Source organism: Trichechus manatus, unplaced genomic scaffold (assembly GCF_000243295.1).
Source record: "Trichechus manatus latirostris isolate Lorelei unplaced genomic scaffold, TriManLat1.0 scaffold00130, whole genome shotgun sequence".
NCBI classification, from domain to species: domain Eukaryota; kingdom Metazoa; phylum Chordata; class Mammalia; order Sirenia; family Trichechidae; genus Trichechus; species Trichechus manatus.
In genome coordinates, this window is record NW_004444066.1 from 6,913,629 (window position 1) to 6,931,806 (window position 18,178).

Sequence of the window (18,178 nt, forward strand, 5' to 3'; positions counted from 1 at the left end):
TGATTTCACAACAATTCCTTTGTGTATAGAGATAATAGTAGTACCCATCTCAGGGGGTTATAGAAAGAATTAAGTGAGATTTGTGCGTAGAAGTGCCTGATATGTGGTATGTGCTCCATAAATGTTAGCTTGAGTGGCTCAGTCCCTTGCCTACTCTTGTAACATGTAAACACCTTTATTTTATTAGCTACATCATAATAAGCGGTTTAAGGAGCCCCGGTGGTGCAATGGTTAAGCGCTTGGCTGCCAGCCGAAAGGCTGGCGGTTCGAACCCCCCAGTAGCTCCACAGGAGAAAGACCTGGCAATCTGCTCCTGTCCAGATTATAGCCTAGAAAACCACATGGGGTTGCTATGAGTCGCTATGACTTGGCAGAACCTAACAACAATTAGTAGTTTACACGGCTATCTGTTCCAAAAGACCATGAGCTCTTGGAGAACAAGGAGCACGTCTTATTTACTTTTGTTCTCCTGCAGACCCCAGCAAAGGGTTTCACTCATACAAGGCATCTTGTACATGTGTGTGGAATGAATGAGACATGGGAAATAATAACAACGACCAATATTTTTTGTCAGTTAGCTTACTCTGTGCCGGGACCTGGGCTAAGAGCTTTGTAAGAGTCATATTGTTTTCTTCTCCTCCTAGTAATCCCATGACTTGGGTATTATTCTCCCCATGTCTACAACCCAGTGAAATAGCAGTCCAACATGTTAAGTACGGTAACACTTTAAAAGGTAAACCTGCCTGGGTGAGTTCAAGCAGACAGTTAACATTTATTAGGAGCTTATACAGTGCCAGGCCCTGTGCTAATCACTTTACAGCTATCACCTCATAGAATCCTCCCAATAACCCTATGAGGTAAGGCCTTATTATCTCCAATTGACTCTGATACTCAGAGAAGCTAAGTAACTTGCCCAGAAGCACACAGCCAGTATATATGAAGGCAGGGCCTTTGTTCTGATCACTACATTATTTTGTTTATTTTTCCCCATTGAAAGCTTAAGGTCTGAAGCAGCAGAAAACTGCAACACATATTTTTAAATAACACTAAAACTTATTCCTTTTACTCAGAAAGAAGTTAAACAACAAAAACAAAAACATACGTGATGGTACAAGGGCCACATTCCCTTCCTTCACAAGGTTGACTAGCTCTTAACTCAGGAGCAAATTCCTTTAGCCCCTCTTCCTTTCTGTCACTGGCATCGCTGTGACTTAGTGTCAATGAACTCCAGATGAAGTGTTTCTCCCAACAAGCTCAATGGAGCACGTAAAATGTGTGGTCTCTGACGCAGGGGCTTAGCCATACACATATGGTGGCATTTCCTATCTTCTTAGGGCTAACAATTCGTGAGCTAAATGGCTTTGAACCTGGCCCACTGTGTTTTCCAAAGAGTGGTGCTTGCCACATGAAAGGGTATTTAACAAAGTGATTCACCTCAAGAATATCTCAGTCACCACATGACTTTACACTTAACACACTGTGCCATTCATTCTACACATAGCTCTGTAATGGCTTGAGTCATGAAGAATGTATTTCTGCATCACCAGGTATTGTTCCGTGATTCCATGAAGTCTACCACAGACATGAATGTGTTCATTTATTTACTCACCCATACCCATTCAAAAAATATTTTTGGGCTCTAAATAGGGGCCAGACTGTGGGCTGGGTGCTCAGAGTGCTGTATTGAGTAAGATGGACAAGACAAGTGGCCTGTTCTCCTTGTGCTTGGAACAAAGATTGGAGAAGTAAGCCATCGGACGTGAACTCAGCTACTACTCAAGCCCTGGATTCTGAGCCCGTGAGCTTCCCTGGTGTGAGTTTTTCAGATAGAGGCTGGCACGTAGCAAGCACTTAGGAACAGTTTGTTGAGTGCCCTGGCTTTTGAGGTGGGGATCTAGAGTGGTGCTACCCTGGGAGCTGACACAGACCCAAACTGCAGGAAGTTGCTCATGCTGAATGAACTTGTCTTTCTTTGTCTGTGTTCCACCACTTACTTTGAATGCTCTGGCTGGTGATCATAAACCCTAGGGTCATCAGGTAATCTGACAATTTCAAGGAAAACAATGGCTGTCTGCCAGTGAAGCTGAGAGGTGCTCCTCAGTTACCCAGTCAGCTTGGCCACCCACTTGGAACAGAGATGTCATGTCCAGCTGCACTGAATTCTTCAGGTTGTAGATATAGCCTATAGGACACTTGATATGATGTAACCAGTTTGGCTGCTGGAGAGACTTTGTTATGGGGAGCAATTGACATGTGTCTTCCTAATGGTAGTTTTGAAGCCGGTATCAAGTCACCCTGTCCCTTCTCCATCTGTTTCTGTCTCCCTCTTTTCCAACTCTCATTCTAATTTGAGATATTCTTGTCCTGCCTTTCCTACCACCCATGTGCCCTGAATGGACCCTGCCTTTTTACCCCGTGATCACATCCTTCCTGACCATTAAAACATAGACTTTTTTCTAGGGAGTTTCTTTTTATTGGCCAAGTTTCATTTTCTTCAAACTGAACCCCTTCACTACCTTATACTTTTTTATACCATCATTTCTTGAATCTAAGAATTTTTTTTGGTCTTAATCAAATTTATTAGGTTATAATTTACATACAGAATGCACCCATTTTAAGTGTACAGTTGATGAGTTTTGATAAACCTATATACTCACGTAACCATCATCACTGTCAAGATATAGAACACTTCTTTACCCCAAAAAAGTCACTACAGTTTAGTTTTGTCTTCTCTAGAATTTCATATAAATGGAATTAGATAATATACACCCTTAGCAAGACATTTTATTTTTTCACATCATATTAACATTTTTAAATTGGATGTATCTTACAGTGAACATCTAACATGGTAGTGTTTCTTTTTTTCCTCTAAGAGTAATTACTAAATAGACAATACATCTCATAATGGATAATATCTTAAAACCAGGGGGATATTATATGTGTGTGTATGTATATATATGTGCATACACATGTACGATGACTAATCTGAGTTGGTTTTACCATTAGAAAGTAAGTACTGAGAAGGTGAGAATTTTTACTTTGTTGTGTAGGCTCCCATAATGCCTATAGCTAGACCCTGGTAGAAGCTAAATAAATACTGGGGATCATGGTAATAGTGAGTTTCAAGCCATTTTCCAAAAATATCTTCTAATGCCATGAACTTGGAATGTGTCAATATTCTCTAATCACAATTGGGGTTCCCTTTGGGGACTTAGCTACCTCTGCATTAGGACTGAGCATACTGAGTCTCAGAGCATATTGTGCTGGGACAGCATACCCCAAACTTTGTTCCATGGGCCATTAATGTAACACAGGGTGTTACTAAAAGGGGAGGAGGTAGGTACCATTGTTAAATACATTTGGGAAATGGCTCTTATTATAAACTCCCACTTAAGAGATTCACAATTCATTAGCATGCTAAAAGTTCCAAAAAAGTCCTGCAGTGAAGAAAAAATGTTCAGCTTTGTTTTAATCACAGGTCTGTTTGACCCTGGAGCTTTGTGGAATATCCATTAGGAGCTTAGAGAATATACCTTGTGAATGGCTGATGTAATGTATAATCATGAATTTAAAAAAAAAAAAGAGAGAGAGAAAGAGAGAGAGAAAGGGAGTAGAGAAAGAAATTGAATACAGCTGTGTTTGGGCTGGTCCCAGCTAAGCCCAAAGCTATGTAATGACACCTGGAATTGGATGGATGAAGATGCTCTTCACGAGTCAAGAGCTGAACAAGCACTCCCCCTCCCTCTGTAATCTCTTTATTGCATGAAAGAACATGTGGACAGGCAAACTTTCCTAAGAGGAAGAGAAAACAACCCGTAAATTTGCATTGGCTAATCCCATAGATGACATGCCCGCAGTGCACATGGTGAATAATTGAGTTGAGTCAGGAAAACTTCATGCCCCACCCATCTGCTTGCAGTGGCCTCTGAGCCAAGGCCATTCCGTGGGAGATGAGCTGTTGTCTCTGTACGCTGTTTGGCTAGACATCTTTAACTGATAAGAAAACTGAGGCAGGTAATAGAAAGGTTCGCTAAAACAGGAAGGAGGAATCATCCTCGTCATTTACCTGGTAGCTAAGTTCTCCTTTGCAATGGCATGGGTCCAATATACACAGATGGAAGGAAATCAGACAAATGAAAATCAGGCAGAGACTGAAAGAAACAAGAGTACCTTCTCCTTTCTTGTAAATATTATTTTTAAAATAATCACACAGTAAAATCGACTTTTTCCTTTTGTTGTATACTTCTATGAATTTTAACACGTAAATAAATTCACGGAATTACCACCACGATTAGGAATCAGAACAGTTCCATCACCCCATGAAACCCCCTCATGGCACTCCTCTATAGTCAAACCCTCTGCCAACCACTACCCGGCAATCACTGATTTGTTTTCTATCACGATAGTTTTGCCTTTCAGTGAGCCCCCTCTCCTTTTGCTCTTCTCTTTGCTTAAGTTTTTAATGGGGATCTCTGCATGTTTATGTGTGTATGCAAAAAAAAAAAAAGAAAAACAACACACTAGTTGCTGTTCACACCAACTCATGGTGATCTCATGCGTGTCAGAGTAGAACTATGCTCCACAGGATTTCAGTGGTTGATTTTTCAGAAGTAGATTGCCAGGCCTTTCTTCCGATGTGCCTCTAGTTCACTCGAACCTCCAACCTTTCAGTTAGCAGTCAATGGTTAAGCACGTTAACCATCTGTACCACCCAGGGACTCCAAAGAACTCGGAATCTAATACTGACCAGCTTTCTCTTCTATTATTACTTATTTTGTTATTTACTGTTATTAACAGTTATGAGCAGCTGTTATTCACCAGGCACTGTGCTAAGCTCTTTACATACGTTATCTCATTTTAACTCTCACAGTAGCCTTACGATAAACATACACCCTGATTATCTCCCTTATACAAATAAGGAAACTGAAGTTCAGAGAGGGTAAGTGACTTGCCCATGGCCTTACAACTAACAAAGGATTGAATCTCAACACAAACCCAGCTCCACTTGACCACAAACTCTTAAGCAGTATAAAACCAAACCAAACTCACTGTCATCAAGTTGATTCCGACTCAAAGCAATCCTATAGGACAGAGTAGAACTGCCCTATAGGCTTTTCAAGGAGCAGCTGGTGGGTGTGAACTGCCAACCTTTTGGTTAACAGCCGAGCTCTTAACCACTGTGCCACCAGGGCTCCTTAGGCACAATAGTGAGCAGTAGAAGGGAGGGGACTGTAACTAGCAAGGAGGTGCATTGAGAGGGGTTGAGGGGCAGTGATAATCTGGAACCATGTGGTTTTTAAAAACATCTGCAAATGTGTGTGAAGCTGGAGAACCATCTGGGTCTCCTGACTTCTCAGCCTCAGCCTTTATATCTCCCTCCACCTGCCACATAAGCTCTTTGCTGTCCTAGGTGGCACCTGCCTTCTGTTTTCAGGGACTTGGGAATCATGTTATTCTCCCTTGCAAACGTAGCAAAAACCACTGTCCGTGTTACGTTTCTGTCGCAAGCACACATCTGAGACCCAGAAAATAAATGGATCACCTTCTGGTTTCCACCCAACCTCAATTCCCTGATGTGCTTTCTGACCTCATTTTTTTCCCCCATTTGCTTGCAACACCAACTGAAGAAGTTTCTAGGACAAAGCCAGCTGGCCCGTGAGATGGAGGTGGCAGGTGTGTTCTGGCTGAGATGAGGAGGGTGAGATAGAAATGTGTGTGCTCAGCAGGATGCTTACCAACGATGTCAGTCTAACCCTGAAGACCCAGTAGAGTGAACGGCCAGGGAAAAGGGAAATGGAAAAGTTAAATGAATTCTCTATGATACTAGGGAAGTGGACCAGGTTCCTGCCCTGTATATCATTTTCCATTGAGGATGCTATTTGGAGAAGTGAAGTTAGCCAGGGAGTTTTCTCCCAGAATCAACTTATAGCTCCTTAAGAGTCCAGAAGTGAGCTGCAAAGCCAGAACATGCTGGGAAGAATCACACATCCAAATCGTGGCCATGGATCACTGGCAGATGTCTTAGTTATCTAGTGCTGCTATAAAAGATGTACCACAAATGGGTGGCTTTAACAAACAGAAATTTATTTTCTCATAGTTAAGGAGGCTAGAAGTCTGAATTAGAGTGCTAGCTCTAGGGCAAGACTTTCTCTCTCTGTCGGCTCTGGAGGAAGGTCCTTGTCTCTTCAGCTTCTGCTTCCTGGTTCCTTGGAGATCTCCATGTGGCTTGGCATCTATCTTACCCCATCTCTCCTCTGCTCCTTTCTTTAATCTCTTTTATATCTCAAGACAGACTGACTCAAGATACACCCTACACTAATCATACCTCATTAACATAACAAAGACAGCCCATTCCCAAATGGGATTATATAACCACAGGCATAGAGGTTAGGATATACAAGGGATATTTTTGGCAGGACCAATTCAATCCAGAACAGGAGGCAAACAAACCAAACCAGAAATCAGGGTGCTGAGGACCCTCTCTGGATGACATTTAATTAACAAGCAAGTGAGAAAAGGGATGCAATTTAGGTTGGAAAGTGTTGAATCAATTCAATAATTATAATAGCTAACATTTATTGAGCACTTAAAACGAGCCAGTCACTGTGCTAAGAGTTAACTGATACGCATCAATCATTTCATTGGTTTCTCACAATAATCTTGTGACGGAGGTACTACTGTTATCTCCAATTTCCAGATGGGGAGGTGGAAGCCCTGTGGTTTAAATGACTCACTCAAAGTACATAGCTATTGAGGGACAGAACCAGGATTTGAATTCTGACATTTCCCAAATTAAACCTGCAAATTCTTAACTTCTCTGCTTTACTGCCTGCATTAATTCAGAAATACTACTAAACTGTAACAGAGTAAGGAGGAAAAGAGGTCAGTTACTTAGAAACCCACTGTCCTCTCAAAGGCTTGCAAAGTTCCTTTGGCTTGACCGCATTCAGAGAAGGAACGAGAACCAGTGGGCTTGCGCTGCTGGAGGCCCTTCCAGGAGTCTGCTGCTCTTACCTGTTGGTCTGAAATAATTGCATGCTGTAGAAATCTACAGCCCTTTCTCAAGTTTTCTTTTTACACAAGTGACCTGGGAGGGTTTTAGGCACAATGGGCTATTTTTTCTCTCTCTTGGGGTGGCACCATGAGGTGTGACTACTGGTCCCACCCTAGCATACTCGCTGGCACAAGAAGAAACATCAAGCCTCCTTGAGCCAACACAAAGATTCTGATGAGCTTGTTACTAGGTGAGCAGAACAGTCTCTGGGCTTAAAAAGCTCATGGATTCTTTTCGAGTGCCACGTTATCGAATCCTCTGGAAGAGGTATTTTACAAAATGGTACCCTACCACAACAGGTTATTTATCCCCTCTTAAGGGATTATTTTATACTTAGTATTATCCTGGCCTAGACTCATCATAGACTCAAGTTCAGTAATAATACCTATTACATTCTCCTGCAAGGGCTATAGCTCCTTCTGTGTTTTGTAGAATGCCTCATGTATGACCGGGCACAATAAACGGTCAATAATAATGTTTACTACGATAATGATCTTCCAAATGCCTTTCATCTAAGGATCTCAAAGTGCTCTGCAAACACTAATTAGTTAAGCCTCCCAATGGCTCTCTGTTTTTATAATCCATTTTCCCATTTTACAGAATTTTAAATTGAGACCCAGCAAGCTTAAATGGCTTACCCAAAGTCATACAGCAAGTTTAAAATAACAATGATGATGAAGAGTTGCAAAGATAATTTTCACAAGATCTTGGAAGAAGGTGGATAACAAGTATTATTGGCTCTGTTGACTAGACTGGATAAACTGAGGCAGGGAGGGCAAATAACTTGGCGAAGGTTTGACTGAGGTGCAAGTCCACTCCCCTGACTCTCAGAACAGTATGGCGCATCCCAGATAATCCTCAATTCCCTTAACTGAGTGATATACGGTTCTTTCACACTTACAGGAAGGACAGTTATATCTTTAGGAGACAGGTTGCCAAATGACAGTCATATTTGCTTTCAGAAACAGGTTTGTTCATATCCTTTGCTCAGAGAGGCAAAACTAAAATGTACGAGAGGGAGGGGATGAGCCATTTCAAGGAAGGATGGCTCAGGAAATGAAGGAACGAGAGGAAGTGAGGGCATCTCAGCTGTGTTCTTCTGCAGAGCGTGGTTAATAACCCAGGTCCTGCCCGAAAGAAGGAGCCCTCAACAGCTTGGTTCTGTGTTTCAACCTCAGGAGAGGACTTGATCCTGGTGCAGCTTGGAGGATGGGCACAGTTCCACCATGGACACCTTGGTCTGATGTTACAAGTCCCGAGGAAGAGTTCCAGGGACACACAGGATCTTAATGGCCGTCTCTTACGTACGCCCAGCTCTCAACCTCCCAACTCCCTGTGCTAGGAGAATCCTCTCTGGTTCAAAAACTTGGTGGCTTTGGATCCACTCATTGCTACCTGTTCTTAGCAACACAGCCACATTGAAAATGATGAAAACATGAACAAAAATACCAGAAGGTGATAAGGGACATGCCTCCTGCCAGCATGGCAAATTTCCCTCATGAGTAATGATGCTCTCTCTGGAAGGCATCAAGTCAGGCTTTTGCAGAGGTGCGGGAGGGGAGACGTTACTGGGCCTTAGGAATTCAAAGGTGGATGTGGTGACCTGAGATAGAGCCAGTTTCTCTATAAACAAGGCATGTTTGAGAAGTTTGCCTTTCTCTCTCCCCTCCCCACCAGCCTTTTCTAGGTCTGTGGTTTCTGACTGATGGCTGGACTAGGGCTAATGTGGAGATTTAAAGAAGAACGCCAAGGCTTTTTCTGGAATGTGTTCACACACACAAGCACAACAGCCGTCAAGAGTCTGCAGTGAAGAGAATCACACCAACGTCCCTGTTCTTCCTGCTCTTACGTTTGAATGTTTATATATTCCCCCACCACATGGGGGGCACTTCAAGTGCAGCGAACTGAAAGAGGGTTGACTTTTTGAAAGGAAAATGTCAAAAAATTGCTCTGAATGTGCAACACAAACCTATTCTCCTGAGTGGGAAAGGGATTCGTGGAAGATCCCCACCACCCCATATACATACACTATTACTCTTATGGCAGGGTGTCCTGGGACTCTGCCCACAGTATTAAAGCTTGCTCGCTGGTAAGATGTCACAGAATGCAACTTTGATTTTCTAAGTGTGGCAACAGCCCAGACCACAGCTTCTAGTATTCACTTTGGCACACTGATTCCAGGGATGATGGTGCAAATAAACCTGTTAGACTCACCAGAACCACATTCTTCTCTTGAGATGGGCCTTTACAGAACATTCCACAACACGGGTTGGAGAGATGGGTCCCTATTATTCAAACACCAAGAGCATTACCGGCCGTTTTCTGAGTGGCCTGTTTCCATTTGTTTATTGCAGCCCCTGACGTGTATTTTATGTGTGGTCTATTCACTCTGTAAAGTAAGACACATCTGTGGGCTCCTATTCACATCTGTTGTACTTCACGGCCCAGCCTTTGCTATCAATCAGTCCACCCACATAGACACTTCCCCTCGCATCATCTTAAGGCGTCAGCTGTCTTGACAGCTTCAGATTATGAATGAGCATTGTCGTAATAGCGCTTTATGACTGGGAGTCGGAAACAGATTTGAGTAAAATTCAAACAAAATTTGAAATTGGGAACTTCTGAGAGATCTCAAAAGCATCGAGCACTTGGATTTGTTTTCTTTTTCCCACCTGTGCATTTCCCGTGCACTGCTTTAACCTAACAAGAGCAGAAGTGAAAAACGAACACTGCAAGCAAGAAGGCTTTCCTTGTCCTACCACCTTCTGAACAAGAAGCAGGGAGAGACTAGGAAGCTTCAATAAATATACAGTTCCAAGGAGAATTCTTAGACTGGTTAGATAGGCTCAGGACTCCACCCATGTTAAAGTAAAATGATCACTGCAAACAGAAACTTAGCACTGGGAATCATCTGCAGCACTTTGAAATGTAACTAAAAAAAGATACCTCTAGCTTCCAGCATGCACAAATCCAGCGTCCACATGGACGCAACATTAACAAACAAGATCTTTCTTACCCCATCCATGTGGATCCTGGTGTTGGGCACCAGCCGGAAAGCGCTGGACTGCAGACCTCTAGGGTTGTTCCTGCTTTTCCGGCTGTCCTGGGAGGTCAGCACACGGGGCCTGCGGAAGGAGCCCTTCCTCCCGGTGCTTTGTCCAGCGCGCACACCATCCAGAAGACGCACGAGCAGCAGATTGGCCGGCAGGGCCTCGATGTTGCAGAAGACCAGGGTTCTGCATTCGGGGCACCTCGGCTCCTTGCGGGCCTTGAAAATCCTCTGTAGACATGGTTTGCAGAAGGTGTGCTGGCAGGGGAGGACTTTGGCTGTGACGTCGAGCTTTTCAAAACACACGGGGCACTCCAGAAGATCAAGTAACGTCAAATCATCCATTTTATTTTAAAACCCCAGTCCTGACCTGGTGAGGCAGAGTCCACATGGTAAGGTGAGCTGAGCCAAGGGGGCAGAGCCGTCTTTTGAGAGCGTCAGAATTCCTGCCTGTTTGAAGGAGAAAGGAAGGGAGGCAAACAACGTGACTGCTCTGAGATGTATATCCCACCTACATCGAGGCAGTGTCTCATAAGGCAGTTTGCAAGTACTTTTGTTCCGGCACCGAAGTTCCCAGTGACTCATTCTGATTCAGTGCTAGCAGGTACAGTACTCACTCCTGCCTGCTGTAGGGATCAGAGGGCACATTCAGCACAGCGGCTCCTCACTAGAGACAAAAAAGTCCTGTTGAAGCGGCATACCCACTCCTCTCTGCCAGCCTGGGCTGGAAGGGGCTCCAAAGCACCCAGACAGTTGGTCTTGACTCTCAAGCAGAAGCCTTTTACACGGAATGCAATTTCTGTGACGATACCTACCTATTCCTTTCTCTGGGCTTATCTATTATCTGCATCACATTGCAGATAAGTTTAGTTAATGTATATAGGTTTATCTGAATAACATACAATGTAGGTTATTTCTTTCACAATACATCTTCCCCCTTTATTTTTATTTTAGCAGCATACAAGAAAAATTCCTACTAGAAACTCATTTCCAAAAATTATTTTGCTAAGGCACTTGGAAGCTCTTTATTTTTTTTTTCCTTTCCTTTTCCTTTCATACTTCTTTCCTTCTTCCCTCCCTCCCTTTCTTCTTTCTTTCTCTCTTCTCTACTCACCCTGATTATCTTAAATAGCCTCAGAGACAATATTCCTCCCACAATGTAAGCTGCACAGCCTGTTCAGTTACTTTGACAATTGTTCTTGGTTTCAACTGAAGCAGATAGGAATTCTGGATCGTGGTCACAACCTGCAAAAGCCAGGATGGAGCAGAATATACAGGTAGGGGTGTGTGTGTGTGTGTGTGTGTGTGTGTGTGTGTGTGTGAGATAGAGAGAGAGAGAGAGACAATCCCTGTTTCACAAAGTTTCCTTTTGGAAAAGAAGCTTCCAGTTTACAAAGGTCTCCTCTGAAGAAGCCAGCCGTCCCCCACAAGTGTCAACCCTTGAGTGCATGCTGCAACCCCGGAGGTTTGGAAAGAGTTGAGGGCCCGGGGCCCCTCCTGGAAGCAATCAGACATTTTACACACGGGGATGAGAGATGGCGCCTCGCCTTCCTAAGACTCCTTTCCAAAGATGTCAGCCTGCGCTGGGCTGCGAAAGTGTGCGAGCGCCACTAACCTTGCGTTTGTGACCTCTGCTGAGTTCAGCTCAACCCGCTCCTCCGCTCGGCCCAGCTCCCTTCAACTCGCTCTCTTTTCCCCGTGCCGCTGCCGCCGCTTCGAAAACTTTAACAACTCTGAGTCTTACTCCTTTCAAGGGATCGCCTAACCCAGCCCTGTTAACACTTTCACCGCCAGGCTGCCCCTGGCCAGAAGGACTTTTTTTTTTTTCTCCCTGAGGAGGAGGAGTTCACTCCCTGCTATTCATTCCTCCTTCTCGTAACTGAGTTGATTTCTGGGAAAAGATTACAAGAGGCAAGGTATAAGGCAGCCCCAAAGGACAGGTACTTACCAAGTTTATATTTTCACCTTTACCCGTTTTTTTTTCTCCTACCCAAGAAGTTAAAACACATTCGGATATAAACATGCCAAGGTGATTGTGTTTATTTTAAACCTTCATAAGGATTTCCTGAAACGGGCAAACATATTACTAATGGGGTAAGCGGGCTGCCTAGAAAGTACTGCTCCTTAAAAATCATACTCAATTCCCAAATTCAGAGGGCGAGAAGGGCTTTAGTAACTTTTTGGCCAATCTCTTCAAATTAAAAGAAAAAAAAGTTACAGTGGTACATACATATCCTTGAAAAATCCAAGAGTACAGAGTGCTTTTTAAGGAAAAGCGATGGTCCTCAATTCTCCCCCTGCCCGAGACCTACTGTAGTCTTTTCATATCCCTAAGCCCTGGTTGCACAGTGGTTAAGAGCTATGGCTGCTAACCAAAAGGTTGGCAGTTCGAATCCACTAGTAGCTCCTTGGAAACTCTATAGGACAGCCCCTGTCCTATAGGGTTGCTATGAGTCGAACTGACTCACCAGCAACAGGTTTGGTCGGATTTTTTAAGAAATACGTAAGGAGCCACGGTGGCGCAAAGGACCCAGTGCACCCAACAGCTTTGTAGGAGAAAGACCTGACGACCTGCTCGCTTTAAAAATTACAGCCAGGAAAACCCTATAAGGCAGTTCTTCAATGTCACATGGGATTGCTATGAGTTGAAATCGACTGAAGGGCACCTCACAACAACAAATTATACTTCTGTTTCTTGATTTATCACTAATACATTTCATACAAGTTACAAACGTATCTAAGCAGAGTTAGTTAATGACAATGATACCCTTACCCTTATCTGGGCCAAGCACTGTTCTGAGTGCTTTACCTGTATTAGCCCATTTAATCCTTTTAAACAACCTACAATACACTATCCTCTTCTTTACCCTCATTTTACCGGAGAGGGAACCAGACATAGTGAGGTTAACTATTCAAGGGGTCACAGCTAGGAACAGGCAGGTGGTTGGTGTTCTTAAGTACCTTGTCGTTCGGTGATTTAGCTTTAAGGAGAGGGTAGGTACAAAGGGAGCTAGACCTCATCTAGGATAGCAGGAAGTCCAAAGATAATGACCAAAATTGAACAAATCAACTTCTTTTGCAGTTGAGGCAACTGTGCCCAGAGAGATCAAGAGATTCCTTGAAGTTGCCCAGTGAGTTAGGGGCACAACTGGGACGAGAAACTGGGTATTCATTTTACTCTATCTTCCTCTCTCTCAATATAAGAATGACAATTCTTTATTATGTAGAAAACACATAAACACAGTAGGAAGATCTTAAGAGAGGACCAAGAGGCCTGAAAACAGGTTGCTGTTGTTTATATGGTTTTCATAGTTCCCGTTCTGAAAAATCCAATGAGCACGTAGTTCAAAACAAGGCAGAGCAGAGAGAGCTTCAGGGTGGAGAAGGCGAAGTCATCTGCCTTCTGAGCTCTGAGGCCCAATTTTGATACATTTCAATTTCAGAGGCCACTTTCAACTCACTTTAAAAAAAGTATCTCACTTTTATAAAAAGGATTTTTTGAGCTTCAACAAAATCACATCTCATTCTGTCTGCCTCTCTCCTTCAATTAATTTCCACCCTTGATTCGGTGCACATCAGGAAGCCCCTTATAGTCTGAGGCCCTTTGCTCTCCCCTGCCTCCCACTTAGCAAAGCTGAGCCGGTCTCCTCTGTGAGCTGTTCTGCACTCCCTCACCCTCTGGAAGGGCCACTACAGTGCTGGAGCTCCCTGCTGCAGAGATGGCAACCTTCTCCTGCCTTCCCTCATTCTTACCTACAGCTTCTCTCCTACCTACCCACATCTGCACCCACCCACACACCCACACACACTCTTAAGCATAATCACTCACGTAACCTTAATAACAGCACCGTTTATAGAGCACTTGCTCTATGCCATGGACCCATGCTAAGACTTTGAACAGATGATCTCACTGAATCCTCCTAAAACCAGCTAAGGTAGGTCTGTAACTTTCCCAGGGTCACAGAGCTTGCGATTGGAACTCAGTTTGGTCCAATCCCAGGGACTGTGCTTTTTGCTATTATTGCTTCCCATGTTATAAAGTGATGTATATGCCATAAGTTCACCCATGTACCTTTACTGTATAAATCTTCACACATTTGTACATATATCCATATTGTACACACCAGCTGATCCCAGGGGCAACCCAAACCAAAACGATGACTCAAATGTGCTTTGACTTTCCCTCTCTGGGGCCTACTCAGGCCCATGGTCCCTCCATGCCTCTGCATGGCCTCAGAAAACTGTCAACCTCCTCTCCCCATCTTTGAGAAAAAGCAATCAAAGCAGCTTGGTCCTAGGAAGGCAGGACAGATCCAGTGTGTTACCATGTCCAAGCATATCTGGCAATTAAAAACTCAACCAAATAGAAATGCTGATAGAAGAATTTTAGGTAGTGGTGGCAGGACCAAGGAAATTTACAGGGAACAGAAGGAGGGGTCTTTTAACAGCTCTCAAATTACACCCTGTGGGTGGTCCCCAACACCACCCACATATGAGGTTAGTCTTGGTGGGAATTTGAGGAGAAATTTTCTTTTGAAGCTTTTGAAGAAAGGGGAGAGTTTTAAACAGGGATTTTATCTCGGCTTACTTGAATGCTATCTTGGCGTCAAATCAGATGAACAGCTAGTCCTTAAAAACAAACAAAAAGGTGAATTATGCATGTCTGGCCAGACTGCAGGCTCAGGCTTCCTCTTCCATTGCTCCCACCCTGTAACACTCCTGTTTATGGTTGTACTGTTACGTGGTGATTACAGGCTGTACTCCTTTTTTTAAATACCTGTGTAGTATTTGTGAGCTTCTGCTGCTTGTATTTACAAATATATCTCAATGTATGTAAAAATAAAATGCAAACCTAATCACGTTGTTTCCCTGTTGGAAACACTTCAGTAAGTTTCCATTGGCCTTAGGATAAAACCTGCATGATCTGGCCCCTGCCTCAACTTACCCTTACACCTCCCCCTCCCTCACCACACTCCAGCCTTCACTGGCTTGAAGTTTTTCTGCCATAGGGTTTTTATGCATGCTCTTCTTTCTGTCTACAACAATGTCATTGTTCTTTCTCCCTCTCTTCGCTTTCCCAGCCAGTAATCACACTGCAAGGTTTAGCTTAAATGCCACTTCCTTAGGGAAGCCTTCCTTGACTCTCATGGCTAGAAAGTTGATCATCCCACACTTCTTCATAACAGGTATCACAATCGTAATTATTTTATAATGATTTATTAGATGCCTGACTCCTCCAAATAGGCTGTAAGCGCCAAGAGAGCAGAGAACTTACCTGTCTTGTCACTGCTGTATGCCCTTACCTAACTCCGTTACTGTTATACTGTTGGTGAACGGGCTTATGAATGAATGATGTTCTTAAAAACTATGTGCATTGGGGCAGATGTACATCAAACTATTGATAATGGTTTTGTATTAGACATCTCTTGGGTGCAACTTTGAATGCTCTTGGCCTCACCTTGTACTTAAGCTAAGAAGCTTTACCAGATTCAGGTGGGTGTTACCTGGCGGTGTCTCTCCTCAGGACCCTGCCATGTACCTCTTGTCCTCTGCCCTAGAGCTTCTCTGGTGTTGCAACGTGGGACACCCACAGGAACTTGCTCTGCACTCCCCCAGGCTCCATTCAGAAGTGTCCATGGATAAAAGCTTCTCCAGTTCATCCTTTGGAGCAAGCAGTTCTGAGATTTCATAAGGCTTTTCAGAAAGTTCTATGAGAAGGAGTGCCGTTCATCCAGTGGGTGACTAACTCAGTAATGCACGCTTATATTGGCACTCCCTCATCCACTGCTCCCCCGTCCCTCACTCCTCCCATGTAAACTACCTGCAAGTAAGTCTTTGTCTCAGGCTAAGACAGTTTCCATCAAATTAAAAATTAAATCACAAAAGTGTGCAGACACATTTTACTGATTAAATTTATTGGTCTTCTGGAATTATAATTTTAGAGATGTGCTATTTTCATTTGACTGAGGCTCTTAACCCTTAGGTAGTAGCAAAATCTCTGCCATAAAGTTAATCATTTGTAAGCAAATCTTTAAATCCATCATGGAGTTCAGGTAGTTGGAAATCCAAAGTGTTAGAGTTGAAGGGGTCCTGAAGACCTCTTGACTGCCACTGTATAGTCTTGTTGGCATTGGTCATATTTTCTACTTCTTTGCTTTCTCTCTTCAATACCTAGTGTAATATTGGATATATGTTTTAAATATTTGAATGGAAATACATTATCTATTTCCCTGATACTCAATTTGTCTATGTGATTTGGTTTTCTAATGATATTGGGTAACCCTTCGTAGTATTCAAGGAGAGGGGAAATGTGAAGGAAAGCAGAGTGCCAAGGATTGAATGGCTATTAGATATGCTGTCTTCGCTTAAAAGATATAGGCCTTGGATGAGGTTAACTGGGAGACTTCCTCTCCATTCAGGGGAATATTTGCAAGTGAGGAGTGTACTTCAGGGTGTTCCTATATAACCACTACACCCAAGTACAATGACCCTCAACTCCTGACAGGGACCAAGAGCCAAACTTTCTGAAGATGGCCTGTGGTCCTTAAGTTTAATGAGAGACAATATGGACCAGTGGTCAAGAACATGGCTTTGGGATCTAATAGGCTTGGCTTGAATCCTAGCTCTGCCAGTTACTAGATGGACCATTTGGATAAAATACTACATTCCTCTGTGCCTTGGATAGAGGTTACTATAAAATGAGGTTAATAATAAACCCACCTCATTGGGTTGTTCTGACAAGTCAATGAGATGATGCACACACCCCCCCCCAAAAAAAACAAACCCGTTGCCATCCACTCAATTCTGACTCATAGCAACCCTGTAGGACAGAGTAGAACTGCCCCATAAGTGCCAGGTGGATGCAAACTGCAGACCTTTTGGTTAGCAGCCATAGCTCTTAACCACTATGCCACCAGGGTTTCCATGGTGCTTACAGTAACGTGCTTAATAGATGTAGGGTTCTCCTCCTTCTTCTTTTTTGTAAGCAAGTTCCACAAGAAAACAAAAAGTCAGATGGTTCTCATTCTCCCCCAACTAAACCCAAGAAAAACATGCTAGCCTATATTGACCAAAATGCTCAAACACAATTATCTTTACCCTCAGTCATTTGCATCCCATCTTTATCCTTTTTGCCATAGTCATGTACTTTAAAAAAAATTTCAAATCATTTTTTTACTGAAATAAATTTATATTAAGAGGGAACTTTTATATTACTTCTGTTAAATGGAAAACCAGTTTCACCCACTGCAATTTGAAGGTGAAAGTAAACACACATTTAATTAGAATGGTAACATTGTCTTTGAATTTAAGTTAAATGCCATTGCCTGCCTGTATCTGAACTTGAGGCATGCTCTCTTTGTATTGAAAAGGGAGAATTAAGAATAGTACTAAACTGAGGCTGTCTTTTTGAGACAATCATAAAAAATGAAAGATAAATGAAGAGAGATTAACTTCCTCACTATGTGATTCAATGTTATTCATTTTGTGTTTGGGTACCCCAGGCTTGGGGACACTCTGCTCTAGTCTATCTTAAAGGAATTGGAATAACTGTGAAGAACCAAAAGGAGGACAGAACCCTACCCCTTTCTGTGCATAAACAGTGGTTCACTCATCTCTGTGTTTGGTGAGAGGTTCTTACTTGCATTTATTCCCTGGATTTTCAATAAAAGAGTTCTTGTTGTTGTAAGGTGCTGCCGAGTTGGTTGCAGTTCATAGTGACCCTGTGCATAACAGAACGAAACGTTGCACGGCCCTGTGTTATCCCCAGAACTGTTGCTATGTTTGAGTCCATTGTTGCAGCCACCATGTCAGTCTGTCTCATTGAGGGTCTTTACCTTTTTCGCTGACCCTCTTCTTTACAAAGCATGATGTCCTTCTCCAGGGACTGGTTCGTCCTGATACATGTACAATGTAAGCGAGATGAAGTCTCACCATCCTCACTTCTAAGGAGCATTATACCTGTACTTCCTCCAAGACAAATTTGTTCGTTCTTTTGCCAGTCCATGGTATATTATTCAATATTCTTTAACCAACACCATAATTCAAATGAGACAGTTCTTTGATCTTTCTGATTC

At 43.1% G+C, this 18,178-nt stretch overlaps 1 protein-coding gene across 1 annotated transcript in view; it reads right to left on the reverse strand.

The window, feature by feature from the left end:
- SH3RF2 (SH3 domain containing ring finger 2) overlaps positions 1–10,448 on the reverse strand; it is a 141,641-nt gene extending 131,193 nt beyond the window's left edge. The window contains exon 1 of the mRNA XM_012557997.1: positions 10,071–10,448. Coding sequence (XP_012413451.1) covers positions 10,071–10,448 — 378 coding nt within the window. The remainder of the gene's footprint in view (positions 1–10,070) is intronic.
- Positions 10,449–18,178: the final 7,730 nt, after the last annotated feature.